Source organism: Rattus rattus, chromosome 2 (assembly GCF_011064425.1).
Source record: "Rattus rattus isolate New Zealand chromosome 2, Rrattus_CSIRO_v1, whole genome shotgun sequence".
In the NCBI taxonomy this organism is placed as follows: Eukaryota; Metazoa; Chordata; class Mammalia; order Rodentia; family Muridae; genus Rattus; species Rattus rattus.
In genome coordinates, this window is record NC_046155.1 from 171,108,472 (window position 1) to 171,129,740 (window position 21,269).

The window sequence follows — 21,269 nt, forward strand, 5'->3', positions numbered from 1 at the left end:
TCCTGTTGTGAAGTTTCTTTTCCTTCAAGCCTCTTTTTTTTTTTTTTTTTAAGATTTATTTATTTATCATATATAAGTACACTGTATCTGTCTTCAGACACACCAGAAGAGGGCATCAGATCTCATTACAGATGGTTGCGAGCCACCATGTGGTTGCTGGGATTTGAACTCAGGACCTCTGGGAGAGCAGTCAGTGCTCCTAACCGCTGAGCCATCTCTCCAGCCCCCTTCGAGCCTCTTCTTTAGGGATTGTCCCCTAGGAGGCAGGGATTGTCTCGAGGTGAACCGTGGGGTGCCAGCTCCTGCTCACAGGCTGTGCGGCAAAGGGACAGAGATCCCAGGCTGCTGGGTCCTGAGAGGGGACTAAGGTGGAAGGACCAGGCAGGGGACACTATGTAAATTGGGAGACAAAGAGTTTAGTTGTAGGAAACTGGGGAGAGGCAGGCTAAGGACCTGGACCAACTCCACAGAGGTGGGTGCCCTAGCCACAGCGAACCAGCTGACCCTGTGACACACATCTGTCATCACGTGGGAGGCTGAGGCAGGAGGACCATTTGTGAGTTCAAGGCCACCTGAGCTGCATGAGACCTGATCTTTTTACAGCATCTTATGTGTATGGATGTTTTGCTTGCGTTTATGTGAGGTCGGAACACGGCATGGGATCCCCTGGAACTGGAGTTATGGGTGGTTGTGAGCCACTGTGTGGGTGATGGGACTCGAACTTGGGCCCTCAGCAAGGGTAGCAAACACTCTTAACTTCTGACACATCTGTCCCACCCTGAGAGGTCTTGTCTTAGGGGTGGCGGATTGGAACGAAGGCTCAGTAGTTAACAGCACTAACTGTTCTTGTAGAGGACTGGATTCAGTGCGCACGCGCTTGAGCACAAGCACACACAATTAAATTAACAGAAGAGCCAGCAGCCCTTGTTACTTCTCAGCCGCCTCCATTTGTAGTCCCTGGGCCTGGTGCTTACCCATGCAGCAGTGGGCAGCAGAATGCAGGCTTAAGCCCAAGGGCAGCCCCGGATGCTACAAATACAATCAGAACGAGGTGGCGGGTGTGACCTGCTGGGCCGGGGGCAGCCCCAGACTTGTTGGCTGGCAAAGCCAGACAGCTAGGCCAGGTGTGCCTAGAGCTCACAGGGTGGGTGTGGGTGGGGAGGGACGTGTGATAAGCACCACACAGGTCTGTTTCCTCATAAAGAACCTTTCTTTATTGAACATGTCTGGGAGACGCCCTAACGTCCCTCCATGCCCACTCTGAACTCATGGGTCCCACCTCCCGGGACCCTCCTAGTCCTTTCCTTTCATTGGCGGAAGCACATGTGACCTCCCCAGAGCCTGTGAGCGCCTCCAAAGGTGAGCAGTGAGGCAGGGCCACGTGCCACATTCTGAGGCTGAGGTTAGAGCAGGGCAAACCTGGGGTCCTCAGGACTTCTGGATCACCACCTGGAACTTACCTGGAACAGAAGGGCCAAGACCGAAGCCCGTGAGGGGGCAGCAGCTCACCCGATTCTGCACCAACAGCCCGGGGGGCCCTGGCAGTGAGCGGTCACAGGGGTACCGTCCCACTCAACTGGCCCGCATTCCAGACCATAGGGGAGCCCAGAGGCAGGAGGGCTAGCCTGAGCTCCTGACATGTCCTGCTCATTGAACCCAGGTCCTCATAGAGGGGTGACAGCTGTCAGGGCGAGGGGGTGTCAAGATAATAGCAGATGGGTGGTGAGTCCACTGTCCCGAGCATCAGGAACCTGGCCAGGGTAGGACATGTCCCACTGGGTCCTGTGCCAGTTTCTTCTCTTAGAAGCACCCAGGGATGCAGGCTGGGTGTGTGATTCCGTTCCTGTTACCTGTTTCTGGGCCTCAAATCCCATGTCACAGTTTGTTAATCTGGTTCCCCTTCCCAGCACTGATGAGGGACCAAGGATGGGGACGCCCCAAAGCCTGCACCACGTTTAAGGGAAGCAAACACCCGACCCCCAGTGACTTACAGGCGGGCAGGGACGCCACGGAGGCAGTGACCAGGCTCTGGAAGCCCAGAGTATGGAGGGCGCCGCACAGGAGGCCGCAGGTGAAGGCCAGGAACTGGGGTGGGGGTGGGGGACAGAACACTGTGTGTGGGAAGAGGAGAGGCCAGGCCCCAGCCCCAGGGAGGCCTAGAGGGGTGGGCAGATGGGCATGTCCTGTTTCTCCCAGTACCTTGGGGGCTTCCTCTAGGTACTGTGGCCCCAAGCCCATGGGGATGAGGAGGGGGAAGCTGTTGTCCTGCAGCACATAGGTCCCCTGTCAACGAAAAGAATGTGGGGACTGGGTATTAGCAGCAGGGAACCCACAAACCCAGCAGCCAATCCTTCGGAGACAGGTGGGACACCCTGTGTGGCCATGTGGCATTAGGAAGGAGCCCTGCCTGGCAGGGGAGCTGGGAGAAGCTGACTCTCTGGCCCTTGATGTGGTGGCAGGGAATGAGCACAGCGTGGGTATTCAAAGGGGACTACTGGGACTTGCCTGGGACAAGAACCGTCATGCTGAGGCCACTGCAGGGATCACTCCTGAGGGGCAGGTTGAAGTTGAAGAAATAGCCCTGCCACTCACTGCAGTCCTGGCTTCCCTTAGGGCTCCAGGGAGCAGGGGTAGACGGTGATACCAGTCTAGGTATCACCCGGAAGCCAGGCTGGAGCTGGGCTCGCACACCCACCTGGTGGTTGGTGCGGAGTCCGTCCATATGCTTTTGGAACATGGCCGCCCACAGATCTTTGCACAGGAACTTGAGGGCATCTAGCTCCTCCCTAACGGCCAGCGTCTCCCGGGGCAGCCTGGATGAGGATGTGGAATGAAGTCTGGCCCACATGGTACATGTGTGGGCCCATGAAACCTTCCCCACCCTCCGTCTTATCAGCAGGAACCCCACTTCAGGTCTGCCCACCCTTCCAAGCCGCAGAGGAAGGCAGGTGGGGCTGGCTCTCACCTCTCACCCAGAGCCTGCCCCACGCGGAAGCCCAGGCCCTCCAGGACTGACAAGCTCTTCTTCTTTCCCTAGAAGGCCAAGAGAGGGAGGCTCAGGAGGACACCGCACAGGTTTCTCCCCAGTTCTCAATTCCCTTGGTCAGGAAAGTTCACCTTCCAGATCCTTCCATCAGATCCCTGGAAGCACTGCTGGTCTCCTGCAGTTGAGTCCCTGAGCCTGGTCCCTCTCACCTACCCCAAACCCATGCTGTCCCTGGGAGGTTGGGGCCTAACCGCCAAGTTCACCTAGGCCATCAGTGGCCAGTGCAAACACCCAACCAGAGAAGCAGGGAGTCAGGGGCTGAGCAGGCCCAGGGTTGCAGATGCTAATGAGAATGGCGGATGGGAGGGTGGGGGATGGATGGCCAACTAAGGCCAGGGGGCTTGAGAAGGGTTAAGAAGTTGCCACAGTGGCGCTGCAAACCTGTCACCTGTCACTCCCACTCTCTGGGAGGCTGAGGCAGGAAGGTCATGTGTGCCTGATTACAGAGTGTATCTGTGGCCAGCATGGGCAACAAGGCCAAAACCTATCTTTAAAAACAAAAACACAAGACTATAGGCTATCCCTATAACCCCAACATCAGGGAGTTGGAGGTGGAAGGATTGGGGGGCAGGAGGTCATCCTCAGTCACAGTGAGCTGAGGCCAGCCTGGGCTGTATGAGGCCCTATCTCACAGTTACACAGAAGGGTTAGGGACATTGCTCAGCAGTGAGGTATTCAGCTAGTAATGCCTGAGACCTTGTGTTCAGTCTAAGTTCAGTCTAACCCCAGCACCACCGAGTTCAAAGGAAATGCCAGCTCAGACGGGGTGGGGTAGGGTGGGGGTGCGGGGAGGGAGTAAGGGGTTGGGAGTGGGGGGCTGGGTGAAGGGCATCTACATTTCGAATCAAGGTGTTAATTAGCCAGGCTCAGGGTTATAGGCCTATGAGCACACTGCTTGGGAGGCTGAGGCAGAGGAATCATAAACTTGAGGCCAGCTGGGGCTACACACTGAGACACCCCAGCACTCTGGAGGCAGAGGCAGGTGGACAGACCTCTGTGAGTTTAAGGCCAGCTTGGTCTACATAGTGAGTTCCAGGACACCTAGAACTTCAAAAGAGAGAAACCTTATTTCAAAAATGGTAAGAATAAAGCAAACAAACCAAGGAAGCCAGCCAGCAAGATAGCTCAGTGGTGAAGATGCTGGCTCCCAAGCCAGAAGACCCGAGTCACATTCTGAGGTCTCACATGGCAGGGGAGAAGTGACCACCAGAAGTAGTCCTCTGGCCAGGTGTGGTGGTGGAGCCCACCTTTAATCCCAGTACCCAGGAGGCAGAGCCGGTGGCTCTGACTTTGAGGCTAGCCTGGTCCTCAGAGTGAAGTCCAGGCCAGCCGGGGCTGCATCAAGAAACCCTGTTTCAACAACAAGCTGCCCCTGGCCTTCACATTCATGCTGTGGCCCATTCCTTACAGAATAAACGAATGTCACTAAAGTCACATCACCAAGGAGCCAGGCCTCTCCCAAACAGGCAGAGACAAGGCTTCCCCAGGAAGATGGTGAGGGGGGGCTCTGTTAGCTTTCTCCAGCACCAGTGAGGAGGAAAGGGCTGGAAAGGGCTTTGACGGGAGATCATGTTTGGAAGACAGATAAGGATACACACACACACACACACACACACACACACACACACACACACACACACACACCCCGACATCACTTGCACCTGGGAGACCCCTGTTGAATCAGTCACCTTTGTGCTGGTGTTATCTGGTGTTCTGAGTGCCTGGGTTGAGATCTACCCTGATACCTCCCACATGTAGGGGGTCTGTCAGGAAAATGGGGTGACACTAAATGTCTTAGTCTTAGTTTCTTTGTGTGCAAAAGGAAGGCAGCCCTAGTAACTGTCCCTTGGGATCCTCAGGGGAATTCAAGCCACAATTCAACTTGTCTTACTGTGACACCCTGCACAGCATCTGTGTCCATCAAAGGAGGTGACAGCCCCTGGCCAATGTGAAGCCATTAGCTGGAGAAAGAACCCCATAAAGGAGGTGGCTGTGTTCTAAGGCTCAAGAACCTAGAATTGCCTGGTGGTCAGCGAGCCTGGGGTACCTAGGGGCCACTATTTCCCTCAGAGTTCACACCAGTTCTACCACAAAGGAACACACCTGTGTCCGTGTTCCCTACAGTGACAAACAAGGAAAATCTGATGCTCTGTGGCTCAAGCTTTCTGAATATTCTCCAGAAGCTCTACTGCTAGAGTGTAGACGTCTGCCCAGCTCTTGTGCTGATTTAAGGCTTATTATAAATATAAAAGTGTCTTCTATCTGGGAACAACATAATCCAAGGTGAGGTAGAAACCCCCAATATTACATATTTACTACAACAGTGACAGATACCCCAGACACACTGGTTGTAGATACAGGGCAGGCCTATCAGCCCAGCCAAGAGAGCAAAGGGGTCAGAAGAGTCATTAGCAAGCTCAAATTTCCTTCTACAGACCGAACACGCTCTTGGGTGAATACAGCGGTCTCAGTTTCCCACGCGGGCGCTACCTACTCACAGTGATGGTGACAGAGACACAGCTGAGGTCACTGCGTGCTTCCCTCTGCCTGTCCCTGGGCAAGAGTCAATTAAGTATCTGCTGAGCTGAAAGGACTGGAGTGGCAGGGTCAGGGGTGAGGGCACAACAGAATGCAGGGGGGGAAGAGGCAGGGACAGCAGGCAGAGGAAGAAGCCCCTAGCCCAGCCATCTCACTGACAAGGGAAAGGCTCTTGGATGTTTCCAGTCAAAGCAGGGACCCTACTGCCCCTAAGAACAGACCAGAGCCGCCTGTCTCTCCATTTTGAGGGCAGGACGTACTGGTCACATGATCACGGGTAGGAAAAACTGAGGACATACATAAAGAGAGCATGCTGGGAGAAATGTGATCCGAGCTGGGACGAATGACACACAGTAAAAAGCAAAGATCAGTTGGGTTGGGCAGACCCCTACCCAGGGACAAATTCTGGAGGCGAGGGGCTGAGGGTTTTTCTTTTGATTCTTCCCGGGGCCTGTGCAGCTTCCAAAACCCCAGTTCGGAACAGTTCCAAGACAAGTCGTTTTCCTCAGGAGTTGTTCAGAGGACCTGAGCACTTGACCTCTACAGGTAAAATTGCAAAAGTCCTTTTATGGGATGGAATGTTTGCAGAGAGCCCACACACATTCTCCCACGGGTTTTGCTTTATTCTGTTGTGTTAAGGATAAAACAGCTTATCGCAGCGCAATTCCAAGCAGGTGCTAGTCCGCTGAGCCACGCCCCCAACCGCTCACTGGGGGATTCTAGGCAGGGGATCTACCGCTGAGCCACGCCCCCTAGCTTTCTTATAGACTATAAACCCTCTCTAGATGATTATAATTCGGATATAATGTAATTACCATATAGTTATACCATACTGTTGAGTTAAAGTTTTAAAAGTTTGTAAATAATCATCAGAGGTGTAATTAACCAAAAAGATATCTCTGCCTCCAATTCCAGCACTTGGGAAGTGTGGGCAGCAGGATCATGTGTTTGAGAGTAGAACAGTATATAGATGAGAGAGACTCCAGAGATGCAGTACTCTGGGATGCCGAGGCCGACCTGTACCACACTGGGGGCATAGCATGCAAACCAGACACAAGGAGGGCCCATAAGCCTAGTACTTTTCCAGACAGAGGTAGGAGAATCACAAGCCAGCCTGGACTATACAGCGAAAACCAACTTCAAGAACCACTGGAGTCCGGTTGGGGTAGGGGATACTCAGGGAAGAAAAGAGAGAAGATAAAGAGGGAGCAGAGCAGTCTCTACAGTAGGTCTTGAACTCCCACGCAGTCATGGGAGTTCAAGCTGCCATGTAGCCTATAAAGTCAGGGAATTTCCTGAGACCTGATGCTCAGGTCAAACTCCCACCAACTCTGTTATCTCAGCTGTAAGACACAGTCAGTGGCAGCAGTTAGGAGGTACCAGGAGAACCCCCGGCAAACTCATATCTGTGCAGGCTCCCAGAACGCTATTTTAAACTCTTTATTGAGAGTCAGGGTGACACCGAGCAGAGAGGAAGTAGGCTCTCCCCTTCCCAGAGCCTGTGCCTCAGCGCAAAGCAGCCTCTTTCTGACCTCCCTGGGATGGGATCGAAGACAATGGAAGGACGATGGGAGTATGACACACAGGAAGGCACAAAGGAACACCTAAGTGGTAGGAACTATTATGAGTTACAAATTTAAGTGATCCCAGCGCCACCTTCCACATTACCAGGTGGGGTCTTTACTCATTACTGGGGCAAATCCATACTAAAACAAACCTCACTGTGTGCTGGGGTGTAGCGCGATAAGCACGCACTTTATCCCAGCACCCAGGCAGCGGGGACAGACGACACGGGGTACGGTTAGGGTGCATTTTCTAAGGAGGAAACGGAAGGATAGGAAGATTAAGACGTTGAGTTGCGCACGAAGTGGGTGGTGAGGCGAGTCCTCATCCGTGCCCAATAGCCAATTACCCTAATTATCAACGGTGCCCCAGGACGAGGCCTGGAACTGAGCGCCTTGCCCCGAGTCATCTCGCTACGCCTCAGCAGTGACCTGCCAAAAGGCTCGATCACACCCCACTTCTCCACCCCAAGGCCACGGCGTGCCGCTCACCCCCGAGCCAGGGTCCGGGTCTGGGGCCCACAGCTCCGCCACCATCTCGGTGTGCAGAAACTCGAACAGTACTGCGTCCGCCATGCGCCACCTCTTGCCCCTCGCACCTGGCCAACACTTGCCTCCCATTGGTCAGCTCGGGAGGCAGGCCTGATATGACTGGTGCTTTGATTTAGCCCCGCCTCCTTAGAAATGAGGGGGCGGGCCCACCAAGGCCCTTCCTTGGCCCCACTTGTTAACGTCTTCCGCCCTTACTTCGCTCCCCTCCCTGTTTCAGTCTTTGGACACCCGATTGGCTGAGCCCCTGATTCGTGTGAGGGTCCAGGTTTAAAAAAATAAATTCACGCGTTACACAAAATTTTCCTAAATAAACAAACAAATAAATAGGACCACAACACGGAAGCGACTTGTCTAGCCGCTTCCCTATTGGCCAGACCTCGACTCACGTGACGCTACGCGAAGCGTACGCCTCACTTCCGCCAGGCGGCGGATCCCTCGGGCTCGGAGCTTCGGAGACCCGGTATGGCCTTCCGAGACTCTGGTGTCGGTGGCTCTAGTTAAGTGTCCCCCTCGGGCGGTCGTCCTTTCGGTGTTCACCCCGGTGCCGATGCGGCCTAGTGCTAGTTGGCCTGGAGGACAGTGGAGGGTGTGGCCTGTGCTGGCGGACTCAGGGAACTCTTGGTTGCAAAGCTTTTTAAAACTTATTATTGTCAGCATTAATTTGAGACAAGGTCTCACTAAGTATGTAGTGCTGGATGGCCTAGCACTATTATAGATCGGGCTGATCTCGAACTCCCAGAGATCTCCCTGTCTTTCCTCCGGTGCTGGGAAGTAAAGGCCTTATTATTATTTTACATTATTTAATGCATATGTGCGCATGCGTCCCACAGCACGCGTGTAGAAGTCAGGACAACTTTGCGGGCTCCAGTTCGCTCCTTCACCATGTGGGTCCTAGGTTCAAACACTTGGCATCAGACTTGACTGCAAGAGCCTTTCCCCGGCTGAACTATGTCGCGGGACCTAGTTCCAAGGCTTTTCCTGGCCGGTCCTCGGTTTCCCCGGCGTGCACACGAATGACAGAGACGCACAATTCTAACCCATGTGTATACAAGAGGAAACTGAGGCCGAGCCAGGACTGGCTGGGGTGGTGGTAAAGGGGCTGGGACTCAGGACCTCACGTCTGCTCAACTCCTCTTCTCCAGCTCCGTGCCATGGCGTCGTCCCAGGGTCGGCGGAGAAGGCCGGGAACAGTGGTGCCCGGGGAAGCGGCGGAGACCGACTCGGAGCTGTCTGCATCATCGTCCGAGGAGGAGCTATACCTGGGTCCCTCGGGCCCGACACGCGGCCGCCCCACCGGGCTGCGGGTGGCCGGGGAGGCGGCGGAGACCGACTCCGAGCCTGAGCCCGAGCCCACGGTCGCGCCGGGAGACCTGCCCCCCCTCGTGGTGCAACGGGATGCAGTGGAGGCGTGGGGCACCGAGGAGACCCCTGCCTTAGCGCCTGCGCGCTCGCTGCTGCAGCTCAGGTTGGCTGAGAGCCAGACGCGCCTGGACCACGACGTAGCGGCTGCGGTGAGCGGCGTGTACCGCCGTGCGGGTCGCGATGTGGCCGCCCTGGCCGGGAGGCTGGCAGCTGCACAGGCCATCGGGCTGGCGGCCGCCCACAGCGTGCGCCTGGCGCGCGGAGACCTCTGCGCGCTTGCGGAGCGCTTGGATATCGTGGCTGGTTGTCGCCTGCTGCCGGACATACGAGGGGTGCCGGGCATCGAGCCCGAGCAGGACCCGGGACCGAGAGCCTAGGCTGTTACTCTGTGTCCCCCCACCTGACTCTGCCTCTTGGTGGACATTAGTACCACCTGTGGCATCTGACTCTGTCTTTGTTCCTGGATCTCCGAGGCCTCCAATGCGTACTAACGTTTGGTTAACGCCGACCGAAGCATCTTGGTTGGTTTGGCCCGATTAAATTCTTAGCACAATTCTGGGAATCCCCAACCCAAGACTCGGCCCAGGTTCTGTGGCTATCAAGTGGCTTAGCCCCCACCCCTTCATTTTGGTCCTATTTCCTAAATTGAGCTTCACTCCTAGGCAAGGCTGGGGTTTGCTTCCTTTTCTTTTCTTTTCTTTTTTTCTTTTTCTTTTTCTTTGGAGCTGGGGACCGAACCCAAGCGCTCTACCACTGAGCTAAATCCCCAACCCCTGTTTCCTTTTCTTGAACCTCTCTAGTCTAGGCTTTTTTTTTGGGGGGGGGGGCGGCGGCAGGGGTGTCCCTCTAGTTTCCATCCCTAAATGATGATCACCCCTGATCCCAGGATACTTTCATTTTACACACCCCTCTTACACACAGACCACTGTGGCCAGATGCAGACCAACCTAGGCCTGGGTAGTGACCCTATCTCTCAGGCGTTTGGGTCTGGGGCAGCGCCCCCTCGTGTTTTGATCGTTATAGGAGATGACTCCACAAATACAAATTTACCACTCACTTTGTCTGTTTCTGGATGGTAAAAGGACTTGAATTTCTGACCTCTATGAGCACCAAGGATAATAGTTTCTTTGGGTCTTGGTTTTTTAGTCTTTTGGCCACTCCCTTTGTCTCCGTCTTAATGAGGATTCTCTGACCGTATGTGGAAGGGACTTGGGTGGTGGGGTGAGCCGTTAGCTCAGTGAATGGTATTGTGCATGCCTAGTGTGGGCAGCCCTGGGTTCAAGTCCTAGTACCACCCTGCTCCAAAAGAAACAAAGAAACTAGCACATCCTTAGATATCTCTGTCCCCTTTAAAAACGTACCCTCTTACTTCTCACTACCTGCTGACATGCTATTTTGTTCTTAAGTCAACTAGAGTCAGGGTTTTTACTGAAAATTAGGGGTGGAAGTTGGGGATTTAGTTCAGTGATATAGCACTTACCTAGTAAGCGCAAGGCCCTGGGTTTGGTCCTCAGCTCAAAAACAAACAGACAAACAAACACAAAACCCAGACCTCTCCCCTCCTCAAAAACAAAACCTATAACTGGTGTGTATCAGGCAGTGGTGGCCCACACCTCAGTCTCAGCACCGGCTGGGCGCAGAGGCAGGCAGATCTGAGTTTGAGGCCAGCCTGGTCTCCAGAGCAAGTTCCAGAATAGCCAGGGCTACACAGAGAAATCAATTTTAAAAAAAGAAAAAAGATTGTAGTTTGTGTGTGTGTGTGTGTGTGTGTGTGTGTGTGTGTATTGGCAGGCGTGCTTACCCAGTACGTGTGCTATGTGCAGGTGTGCCTACGCGTTCAGGTGTGTCCATGTGTATGTAAACAGGTGTGCCTGCACCTGTGTAGATGTTCTGTGTCTAAGCAGGTGTGCCTGTATTGTGTGCTCAGGTAAGTGTGCCTGGGTGTGCAGACCCGTGTGCATACATAAGCAGCCGTGCTCATGTCTGAGAGGGCCTGTACATGACAGAGGTGATGTGCAAGGCTGCCCTCTCCAGAAGCTCACTTTGCTGAGCTGCAGGGAAAAGACCACCACAGAGAGGCTTGCTGGCCTTTGAGGTCCCTAGAAGGAGTGGGGACAAAGAGGAGTGGGTAGAGGTCTACAGGCCTGGAAAGGACTAGGGAGGGGACTCCGTGTATGCAGCCACGTGCGTGCGAGCCATCCCTACTGCGTGTATAACTTCCAGTGGAGCCACTCCTGCTCGTAACCCCTAACCCCTGCTCTCCTGCTCGTAACCCCCAACCCTTGCTCTGTAACTAAGCCCCTGGTTCCCCTGGATTAACTATGGTGGACCAGTATCTGGGTTTGTCACTGGGGCTGTAGGGGAGGGGCCGACATTGGTTCATCTCCCCAACGGAGGACTTTGAGCATGGGGTTGACAGGGACACCATCCTCAGTCTGCATGTTATTGGTGTTATTAATTGTTATCATTATTACTTGAGACGGTCTCTCACCAAGCCCGGTGCTCAGGGTTCCTGCTGGACTGGCTGAGCTGGGAGCCCTCTCAGGAAAGCCAGACAATGCTGCAGGCCAGGCAGCCCCTGGCTCCTCCTGTCTCTGCCTCACAGGACTTCGGCTCTGGGAGCACGCAGCTCCTTGTTTTAGCTGGACCAACCAGCCATCCAAGAGTCCCTGGGATTCTCATTTCCATCCCTCCGGGATCAGGGATTTACAGGCATGCATCACTCCACCCAGCTTTCCATGAGCGCTGGGGACCTGAACTCACGCTTAGGCAGCTCCCCAGTTCACTTATCGAAGGAATCCCAGTATGGAGCATAAGCGTGACGGTGAGAGGAAGCACGGGCAGGAGCATGCCTGTGGGTTTCCCTAAGAGTTGCAGTTGGTTGACAACATTTGGGATTAGCCAGAGACTCACCTCTGGGCATGGCTGAGGGGATTGGCTCGTCCCCTCAGCTGAAGCAGGACGATCTGCCTACTTCCGTCGGCTCCATTAGAGAAGGAGCTGAGTGGCACCTTGCCCTCATCTTTCTCTGCCTCCTGTCGTGGACCGAATGGGACTGACTACTTCAAGCTCCGCTCACCTGGACTTTTTTCCCCATGTGGGACTGCACCCTCAAACTGAGAGCCAATCCAAGCCAAACTAGATTATTTCAAAGGCAGGTTTACCGGGAGAGGTTGTTCTAGGGTGAGTCCAAGGGCCCCAGAGATTAAGGCCAGGGAAGTTACCATGGAGAGAGCGGGAGGAGAAGGGGACCAGAGAAAACAGGAAGAGAGAGAAGGAGGGACCAAAATATCTGGGTTATATAGGGGGGAGACTCTGGAGGAAGGGCAGCCCAGCCCCCAGGCTGGGAAGTTCAGGGTAGAGGGCGGAGTGTGCAAGGTAGTGTGCAAGGTAGGGACTGAGGGATGCTGGGAGAACCTGGAGGCCAGCTCTGCTTTGGTAAAATATGAACATCAGTCCCTGGTCCCCGGGTCTGAAACCAAACAACAGCCCCCAGGCATTTTATTGGAGGGAAAGAAATGACGACAGTTGCCACCATAGCACTTACCTTGTTCATAGTTATCTTCCTTCCACAGCATACACATGAGCGCCATGGAGAGAGGCCGTGGAGTCTTGTTTGGCTTTGAGACAGGGTCCTAATATGTTACTGTGTAGCCTTCCAATACACTGTGTAGCCTAACTGACCTCAGACTCTCAGCAGTCCTCCTGCCTCAGCCTCCCAAGCGCTGGATTGATGACAAGCACGACCCCTCCAGGAGATAGTCAAAAGCTAGGGTGCTCATTTGCTCAAGGACAAAGGTGAGGCAGGGGCCTGAGACAGTGGTTCCGTGGCTCAGAGCTCTTGCTTTGGACACGTGTGAAGCTGGGTTCCAATCCCGCAATGCACAAGGGAAAAAGGCAGGCACAGCCACGCGTGCCTGCAACCCAAATTGGGAGCGGCAGAGACGGGCGGATCCTGAGAGCTTGCGGCCAGCCAGCCTAGCAGCAAAGGCAAGTGTCTGGTTCAGTGGACCCCATCTCAAAACAGTATGGCTAAGGGCAGTGCAGGGCGACAGAAGGGGACCTCAGCAGTCAGCTCTGACATCCACATGTGCACATGTGGGCATGCACACCTCGTCCATACACTGTGCACACGTGTGTGTGAGCGCACACACACATACAGAGGTTGAGGCTGGACAGTGTCTCCATCCAGGACCTGGGTGCATCCAGGTCAGGGGTGAGCCTGGCCACAGGCAGAACCCCTTATCAGTGCAGGAATGTAACTGGGGCTAGAGGCTGGAGGTAGGTACTAGGTGGGGACAGGGGTGGGGTCCAGGGCCTGAACCCTCCCACTTCTCTCCCTTTTACTCAAAGTGCTTGCTGACTTCATCTGGTACTTAGAGATCTGTGTCCACATCTCTCAGAGGCCCTGAGCTAGCTCCATCCGTGCCGGTGGCAGCGCCATGCCAGTCTCCTGCGTGGGCACAGTGGGTGGCTTCAGTGACCCAGCATGCCTTGCTTGCACAGTGAGCACAGCAAGCACCCTAGGCATGTCCGTGGATTCCAAGGTGTGATTAAGCCAGTACCCAGTGATACTAATCTCACAGTTCCCAGCTATCTGCACTGCTCCCTGGCTCTCTGCTGCCCTCTGTTGGAAATCCTGAGAAGACACGCTGTTGTTGCCAGTGGGAAAATCACCGGGACAGTTTGCCTTGGTTCTGACCCTTCCATAGTCTCTGGTTCCAATTTTTCAAGAATTACTTACCTGGGGTTGGGGACAGTACTGCCACCTGGAGCTTGTGGATGATGTAAATTTTTATTGGAATATTTTTTTGGAGGGGGCAAGGGTAGGGTCTCATGTTCCAGACTGGCCAGGATCCTTGTCATTCACTCCGTTTTCTGGGATTATAGACCTGTGCCACCACAAATCTCATCTCAGTTTATTTTTATTATATCTATTCTAATATATATATATATATATATCACATACATACATGCATGCATACATAACATAACACATGGGTATATACCCTATCTATCTATCTATCTATCTATCTATCTATCTATCTATCTACATGCATATATGTTTGGTTTTTGAGACAGGGTTCTCTGTATAGCCCAGGCTACCCTGAAACTCACTCTGTAGACCAGGCTGGCCTCAAACTCAGAGATCCGCCTGCCTCTGCCTCCTGAGAGCTAGAATTAGAGGTGGCACCACCACTCCTGGGTCTTACTTCAGTTTTTAAAATGTTCTTCTCTCTCTCTCTCTCTCTCTCTCTCTCTCTCTCTCTCTCTCTCTCTCTCTCTCTCTCTCTCTCTGTGTGTGTGTGTGTTCGTTCCACATGCTTGCCTGATGACTGAAGAGACCAGAAAAGAACATCAGATCTCCTGAGACTGGAATTTACAGAGGTTGTAAATGTTGTAAATGTCCATGGATTGCTGGGACTTGAACCAGTGTCCTCTGGAAGAGCAGCCAATGCTCTTCATTGCTGATTCACCTCTCCAGCCCCAGGAGGATATTTATTTTTTAAACTAGTTTACTACTAAGAGCAGCAGCTGGAGGCAACTAGAAAACCACCTATCTGTTTTTAAAAAGATTTAGTATGTGTGTATGTGTGTGTGTGTGTGTATTTGTATATATTCTGTTTGTATATGTTACTGTATCTCTGTGTTTGTGAATGTGTATATATGTGCATGTGTGTTACTGTATGTATGTGTATGTATATGTGTTTGCATGTATATATATATGCATTTGTGTGTGTGGTTGTGTGTGTGAGTGTATGTGAATGTATGTATCAGTCTGTGTGAATGTGTGTGAATATGTATGTGTGTGGGAATGTGTGTGGTTGTGTGTGGGAGTGTGTATGAGTATGAGTGGTTGTGTGTGTGTGAATATGTGTGTGTGAGTGTGTGATTGTGTGAGTGTGAGTGAGTGTGAGTGTGTGTGTGTGTGTGTGTGTGATATTGTGTCTATCTGTGAATGTGCTGGTACTTCCTGTGCCTCTGTGCCTGTGTAGCGGGCAGAGGACAGCCTTGGGTGTTGGTTTTTGCTTTCTCCCTTGTTTTCAACAGGGTCTCTAGTTCACTGCTGCGGACATCAGGCTCGCTGAGCCAAAAGTCCTGGGAAGTCTCAGGTCTCACTAAAGGAGTATTGCTCACAGATGCCCCATGCCTGGTTGTATGTACTTTCCTGGGAGGATTCGAACTCAGGTCCTCACACTTGTGACTCACCCGCTAGGGCCCTTGGTCTGACGGAGTTCATGGCCTCTGTCTATGACTGATCAAAGATGACCGACCCACAGGGACATAGCGGTGACTCGCACAGGGCAGGGGATCCTCAGGACACCGAGGCTGCAGTCTCCCCTGCGTGGGCTCTGGGCCTCCTCAAGTGCTTCTCCCCTTGACCCCGCTTCAGCCCCTGAGGGCAACAGGCACGAGTTTCTCAGTAAATAATCAATCAATAATCAATACATCAATAAAGAAATGTAAGTAAATCGAAGACTGAAGATGGGCTTGTGTGTCTTCACAGGGCTGACGTGTCTTGGGCGCCCCCATTCCCATCTGGTAGCTCTTCCCCCTGCCTCAGGCCTTCCTGTGGCATTCTATGAGCTGTAGCTGCAGATATGTTCCCAACCCTTTGTTATGTCTGAACATCCTATTTTGTCTCCTGCTTTTAAAAAATAGTTTAACTGGGTCATCGAGATGGTTCAGTAAGTAAAGGCGCCTGCCAGCATGCCAGGCCTGAGTGGGATCCTCGGATCCCACATGGTGGAAACAGAGAACCAACTCTCGCTCTCTGACTTCCGCTCTACATGAGCTGTGGCATACACTCCTGCACACACACAAATAAATAAAAATGTAACACAAATATGTAAAGGGCAGAGTTGGAAGACGGGGGCGGGGGGAGCAAGCGGTGGCTCTAGATACTGTTTATAAGATTGCAATATCATGAAGTATTTTCTCTTACCAAAGCGGAAATCAAAATCAAGAGGATATCTCAAAACACCGCAAGTATTTGCAAAGTAAATAGCCCAGAGGTCAAAAAAGGAAGTTAAAAAAAAAAAAAAAAAGAAAGAAATTATATAAAACTAAATGAGAAAGAAAATAGGAAGAGGGGGGGGCTCGGGGTGAGATGGCTCAGGGGGGGGGCAGGGGAGGGCTTGTTGGAGGGGGGTGAGACAGCTTGGTGGGGTGGGAGGCATGATACAGCGGAGGGGTGAGGGGGAGGGCTGTTGAGATAGTTTGGTGGAGGGGTTGGAGGAGGGTGTGAGATGGATGGAGGGGGGAGTGGGGATGAGGAGGGTGGGTGGAGCTGGGAGATGACTTGGTGGGGGGTGGGGAGGGGGCTGATGTGGGTTGATGGGGGGCCTTGCAGTCGGGTGTGTGCGAGATGGCTGGGGGTGTGTGTGTGAGATGGCGGGGGGTGCTGCGCTGGGGGGGCCGCATGTTGAGATGCTTGGTGGGTAAAGGCAGAGCCAAACCTGATGTTCAGGGTTTGATTCCTGGGACCCATGCGATTAAAGAGAGAGCTGCCCACAGGAAACCATTTCTGATCTCAGCCGATACATAACGAATAAATAAATGAAAAACAAACCAGACAGCAGAAGCCAGGCAGGGAACTGAGGAAGGGTGAGGCCAGAGAATCAGAAGGTTCGAGGCCAGCCTCAGCCGGGTATGAATCACCAAAGATTCTGAATCCAAACTTACCTCACGACCTGAAAGGTGGTCTCCCCGCTCCTTCCGCCCGTGTGCTGAAGGGCATTGAGGGCAAACATTGGGGAGTGTCTTTAGGGTTCTGTGGACTTAAACAGTGACATACGCACTTTCCCCTCAGATGGGAAGTTGGTGAACATTCTAGATCAAACCAGGAAGGCTGAAGAGATGGCTCAGTATTTAGGAGCACTGACTGTTCTTCCAGAGGTCCTGAGTTCAAATCCCAGCGACCACATGGTGGCTCACAGCCATCTGTAATGGGACCTGATGCCCTCTTCTGGGGTGTCTTTAGATAGAGACAGTGTGTTCACATATATAGAAAACAACAACAAACAAAACAAAACAAAAACCCAGCAAGGCCACTTCCAATCTTCTTGTGTGGGAAAGGGTGTTTGTTTGTTTATTTAGTGCAAGCACACAAGTGGAGGTGTTTCTAAAATTTCTTCCGTAAGGGAATCGTAAACTATGTCTACCTCCTACCAAGGTCCCAGTGACAAACTGAGACACATTTTGCCAAAGTTCACCTGGGGAACCAGGCTTCCTTGCGGAGCAGGGGTGAGGGGTGAGAGGCGGGCAGCAGCTTGGTGTAGATGGAGCCCCACCCCCTAGCCCTTTCCAGCCATATGTGTCTCTCTGAGGCCAAAGCATTTAGGACAGAATTGTATACAACTGGCTGGGAGGGGCTGCTGGCCCCTGGGGGGAGGGTCCCATTACTTTTCCTCTGCAAGGGAAGGCCAGCGGTCAAGTACCCCAGCTGTGGTGATGTTTCGCGTCTGCCCTGCCTGGCTATGGAAGTGGCTTGGCTTGTTGGATGTTCCAATAGAAAGCACAGAACCTGGTGAGGGTTCGGTCCTGCCTGTCAAATCCTGAGGACCAAACGCTGGTTGTCAGGAGGCAGCAAGGGCCTCCGTCAGGCCCTGGTCTCCAATCTTTAAACACTTACGCAGTATTCCCTTTAGGACCCCTTCAGACCCCCCACTGTACCATTTGCCTGCTGGTGTTTTGTGATTCCCTCCAACAACCATGATGTTAACCCAGGGGCTCTACCCTGCTCACAACCCCCAGCCCTCCCTGGGAGATCTGAGGTAAGGGTGTACCCACTGAACTTGCTGGCCTTCAACTCCGGAGCACCTCAGCCTCCGGCACAATGGCACATCTGGCCCCCAGCTGTCTTTGGATGCTGGCTCCAGTTTGTTGACAGAGTGAATGATTGTGATCTGAAACCCAGTCAGAGAGGAAGGCTGAGAGGTCAATGTCTTTCCCCCTTCCACTTAGTTTGACAGCCTTGGTCCAGTCCCTGTGAGCAAAAACCCAGTCTTCTGTCTGGTTTCTTCAGTTTCATTCTCTTGGTGTGATAGTTTCAAGGCTAATCCTAATTGCATCTGGTACTGATCTCTCTCAGTCTCTCTCTTTAATGACTTGTTTTTTTTTTTTTAAGAACTTTTTTTTTTTTTTTACCACTGAGCCAAAAGAACTTTTTTTTTTTAAGATTTATATATTCATTCATTCATTCATTTATTATATATAAGTATGCTGTAGCTGTCTTGGACACACCAGAAGAGGGCATCAGATCCCATTACAGATGGTTGTGAGCCACCATGTGGTTGTTGGAATTGAACTCAGGACCTCTGGAAGAGCAGTCAGTGCTCTTAACCATTGAGCCATCATCTCCCCAGTCCAACGATTTACTCATTATTTAACAGGTTTTTGTCATCGTTTGCTTGTTTTTGAGACTGGGTTTCTCTGTGTGGCCCTGGCTGTCCCGGAACTCACGTTCCAGGCTGGCCTCGAACTCAGAGATCTGCCTGCCTCTGCCTCCCGAGGGCTGGGATTAAAGGTGTGCGCTGCCATGGCCCAGGGGTCATTTAAAATTTTTAAGATTCATTCATTCGTTTTTATGTGTTGGGCCAGCAAGTACAGATTTACCACATGCGTATCCGGTGTCTGAGGAGGTTCGAAAGCGGGGTCCGTCCGCTGGAACTGGAGTTACTGGCAGTTCTGACCCACCACATGGGTGCTTGGAACCAAAGCCAGGTCCTCTGGAAGAGCAAGAAGTGCTCTTAACCACCAAGCCATCTTACCAGACAATTAAAAAATTATTATGTATTCTTACGTTGTGTATATTTGTGTTCTGTCTGCGTGTGTGAGCGCTGGATCCTCTAGACCAGGAGTAACAGACAGCGGCGAGCTGCCCAGTGTAGGTGCTGGGAACCGAACTCTGATCCTCTGAAACAGTGGCGAAGGCCCTTAACCCTGAATCCTTTCCCAACCCCTTTTCTGTTTTGAGAAAGGGTCTAGCTTGTAGCCCAGGCTGGCTTGGAACTCATTATGTAGATCAGGTTGGCTCCCAACTCGAAATCCTGCTGAAACACCCCAAGTTGGATATTTAAACACGTGCTGCTATGCTCACCCCTGGTTTGTCACTTCTCTTAGACAAATGGTGCTCTAGGGCGCACATATGCGCCCGTTCTGTTTACCCGTGTGTCAGTCACTGGACCTTTAGATGGTTTCAACTTTGAGGTCAGTGGGCTGGGTGCATACAGAGCTGGGCCTCACAGACAGTGGCTGAAGAGCTCCAGGTTAGCCAAGGCCACATACAGGGTTGTCTTAAAAGGGGGAGGGGCTTCATGTCCATAATTCCAGCACTTGGGAACCTGAGGCAGGAGAATTGAGAGTTACACTAGCTTAGGCTACATAGCATAGACTACACTCTAGCTGGTGTGTGGTGGTGGTGGGCACCCTTAATACCCACTTGGGAGGCAGAAGCAGGTGGATCTCTGAATTCGAGGCCAGCCTAGTTAACACAGAGAGTTCCAGGACAGCCATGGCCACATAGACTCTGTCTCAAAAAAAAAAAAAAAAAAAAAAATCAGTATTTTCTAGGGCTTAGGAGAGAGTACTTACTTGCCTGGTATATAAAGCCCTACACAAGGTGTGTTGGCACATACTAGTAATTCAAGCACTTGTAAGAGGATCAAGTTTGGGGCTGGAGAGATGGCTCAGTGGTTAAGAGCACTGACTGCGGGGTTGGGGATTTAGCTCAGTGGTAGAGCGCTTGCCTAGCAAGCGCAAGGCCCTGGGTTCGGTCCCCAGCTCCAGAAAAAAAAGAAAAGAAAAAAAAAAGAGCACTGACTGCTCCTCCAGAGGTCCTGAGTTCAATTCCCAGCAACCACATGGTGGCCCACAGCCATCTGTAATGGGATCTGATGCCCTCTTCTGGTGTGTCTGAAGACAGCTACAGTGTGCTCATAAAAGAATAAATTAGAGGGGGGGGCTCAAGTTCAAGGATACCCTCATTGATTTAGTGAGTTCAAACCCAGCAGAGGCTACCTGAGACCCCAGTTGAAAAAACAAAACCAAAGCCAAAATACGCTTGGTCTGGGAGACAGGGAGGGGTCTGATTGTAAATACATAAGACACAGAAACCAGGCATGGCGATGCAGGGTTTTAATCCCAGCACTCAGGAGACAGAGGCAGGTGGATCTCTGAGTTCAAGGCAAGCCTGGTCTACAGAGAGAGACCTTACTCAAAAAAGGGCACTGGGACTGTACGTTGCTTTGTTATTCCATTTTATTTGGGGGGGGTGTCGGTCAGAAGACATTTAGGACCTCATTTTCTCCACCATGTGGGTCCTGGGACCAGGCTTAGTCTGTTAAGCGTGGCGGCAGGCAACGTGGCCTTTCCCCCACACTTTTATTGTGGGCTGGGGTCTTGAGATGTAGTCCAGTCTAACCTAACACTTAGCAGAAATTAAGTGCCTCAGACCCTGACTGCTGGGATGACAGCCCTGCTGTCGCCAAGCCTGACGAGAAAGTTGCTTTTGAGTGACGGGGATAACAAGTCAGAAAACGACAGGGCATGACCACACCGAGATTAAATACACGTGTAATTGTGTAAGTGCCCACAAAAGCAGTCAGTTCCCCTCTCCTGCGCGTCAGTGACTCTCAGAAGGTCAAGGAAGGAGGAGGAGCATCGGGCAAGGAGAAGTTAAGCAACTTCCCAGGAGGGAAGGAAGCACAGCACAGAGACTGTGGGCACCAGGAGGCTCAGGGCTAGAGCCTTACAGCCGCCATGTTGTTGCCAATGTCCAGGCGTGCGTGAGGTTCCAACCCCGGCCCCTGTGCTGACCCCTGGCTGCCTCCTCTTTCTGACTTCTTAAGGAAAAAATAAAATAAAACATAATCTGGACCAGGAAGCATCCATCACGAGCTGTCCAGCTGAGGCCGGAGGGGCAGAGGTCAGCAGGGAGGTGACCTCAAGGACTCTGTGGGGATTCGGATCCGGCTGGGCTCCGGCTTGAGAGGCTGGAAAATTTCCCACCCTGAGATTTTCCTGCATCAATCCAGGAGGGCGCCCTGGATGCCGCCAGCCCAACCCCCCAGCTCCTTCCTCTCTGGGCAAGGTCCCCCCCACTCCTTAAGCATGGGTGGGAGGGCTGTGTCAAGGTGGCAACAGGAGACCCAGAACATCAGACACTGGGATGGATAAAACAGTGCTATCTGACTCAGAACAGACAA

The 21,269-nt window shown here is 52.5% G+C and overlaps 2 protein-coding genes across 3 annotated transcripts; one reads left to right on the forward strand and one right to left on the reverse strand.

Moving 5' to 3' along the window:
• Positions 1 to 1,189: 1,189 nt before the first annotated feature.
• Trappc6a (trafficking protein particle complex 6A) lies at positions 1,190 to 7,763 on the reverse strand. Its single transcript, XM_032894285.1, has 6 exons — positions 7,639 to 7,763; positions 2,966 to 3,033; positions 2,696 to 2,813; positions 2,200 to 2,283; positions 1,992 to 2,085; positions 1,190 to 1,460 (listed from the first exon to the last, which is right to left on the reverse strand). The coding sequence occupies exons 1-6, from the start codon at positions 7,720 to 7,722 to the stop codon at positions 1,429 to 1,431; spliced, it is 480 nt and encodes a 159-aa protein (XP_032750176.1). The 5' UTR covers positions 7,723 to 7,763; the 3' UTR covers positions 1,190 to 1,428.
• A 218-nt stretch (positions 7,764 to 7,981) lies between these two features.
• On the forward strand, positions 7,982 to 9,721 carry Bloc1s3 (biogenesis of lysosomal organelles complex 1 subunit 3). Of its 2 annotated transcripts, none has more exons than XM_032894286.1 (2): positions 7,982 to 8,158; positions 8,841 to 9,721. In XM_032894286.1, the coding sequence occupies exon 2, from the start codon at positions 8,850 to 8,852 to the stop codon at positions 9,435 to 9,437; it is 588 nt and encodes a 195-aa protein (XP_032750177.1). In that variant the 5' UTR covers positions 7,982 to 8,158; positions 8,841 to 8,849; the 3' UTR covers positions 9,438 to 9,721. The 2 variants fall into 2 exon arrangements, with proteins under 2 accessions (XP_032750177.1, XP_032750178.1); XM_032894287.1 differs by having other exon boundaries at positions 8,108 to 8,194.
• The last annotated feature ends 11,548 nt before the right edge of the window (positions 9,722 to 21,269 follow it).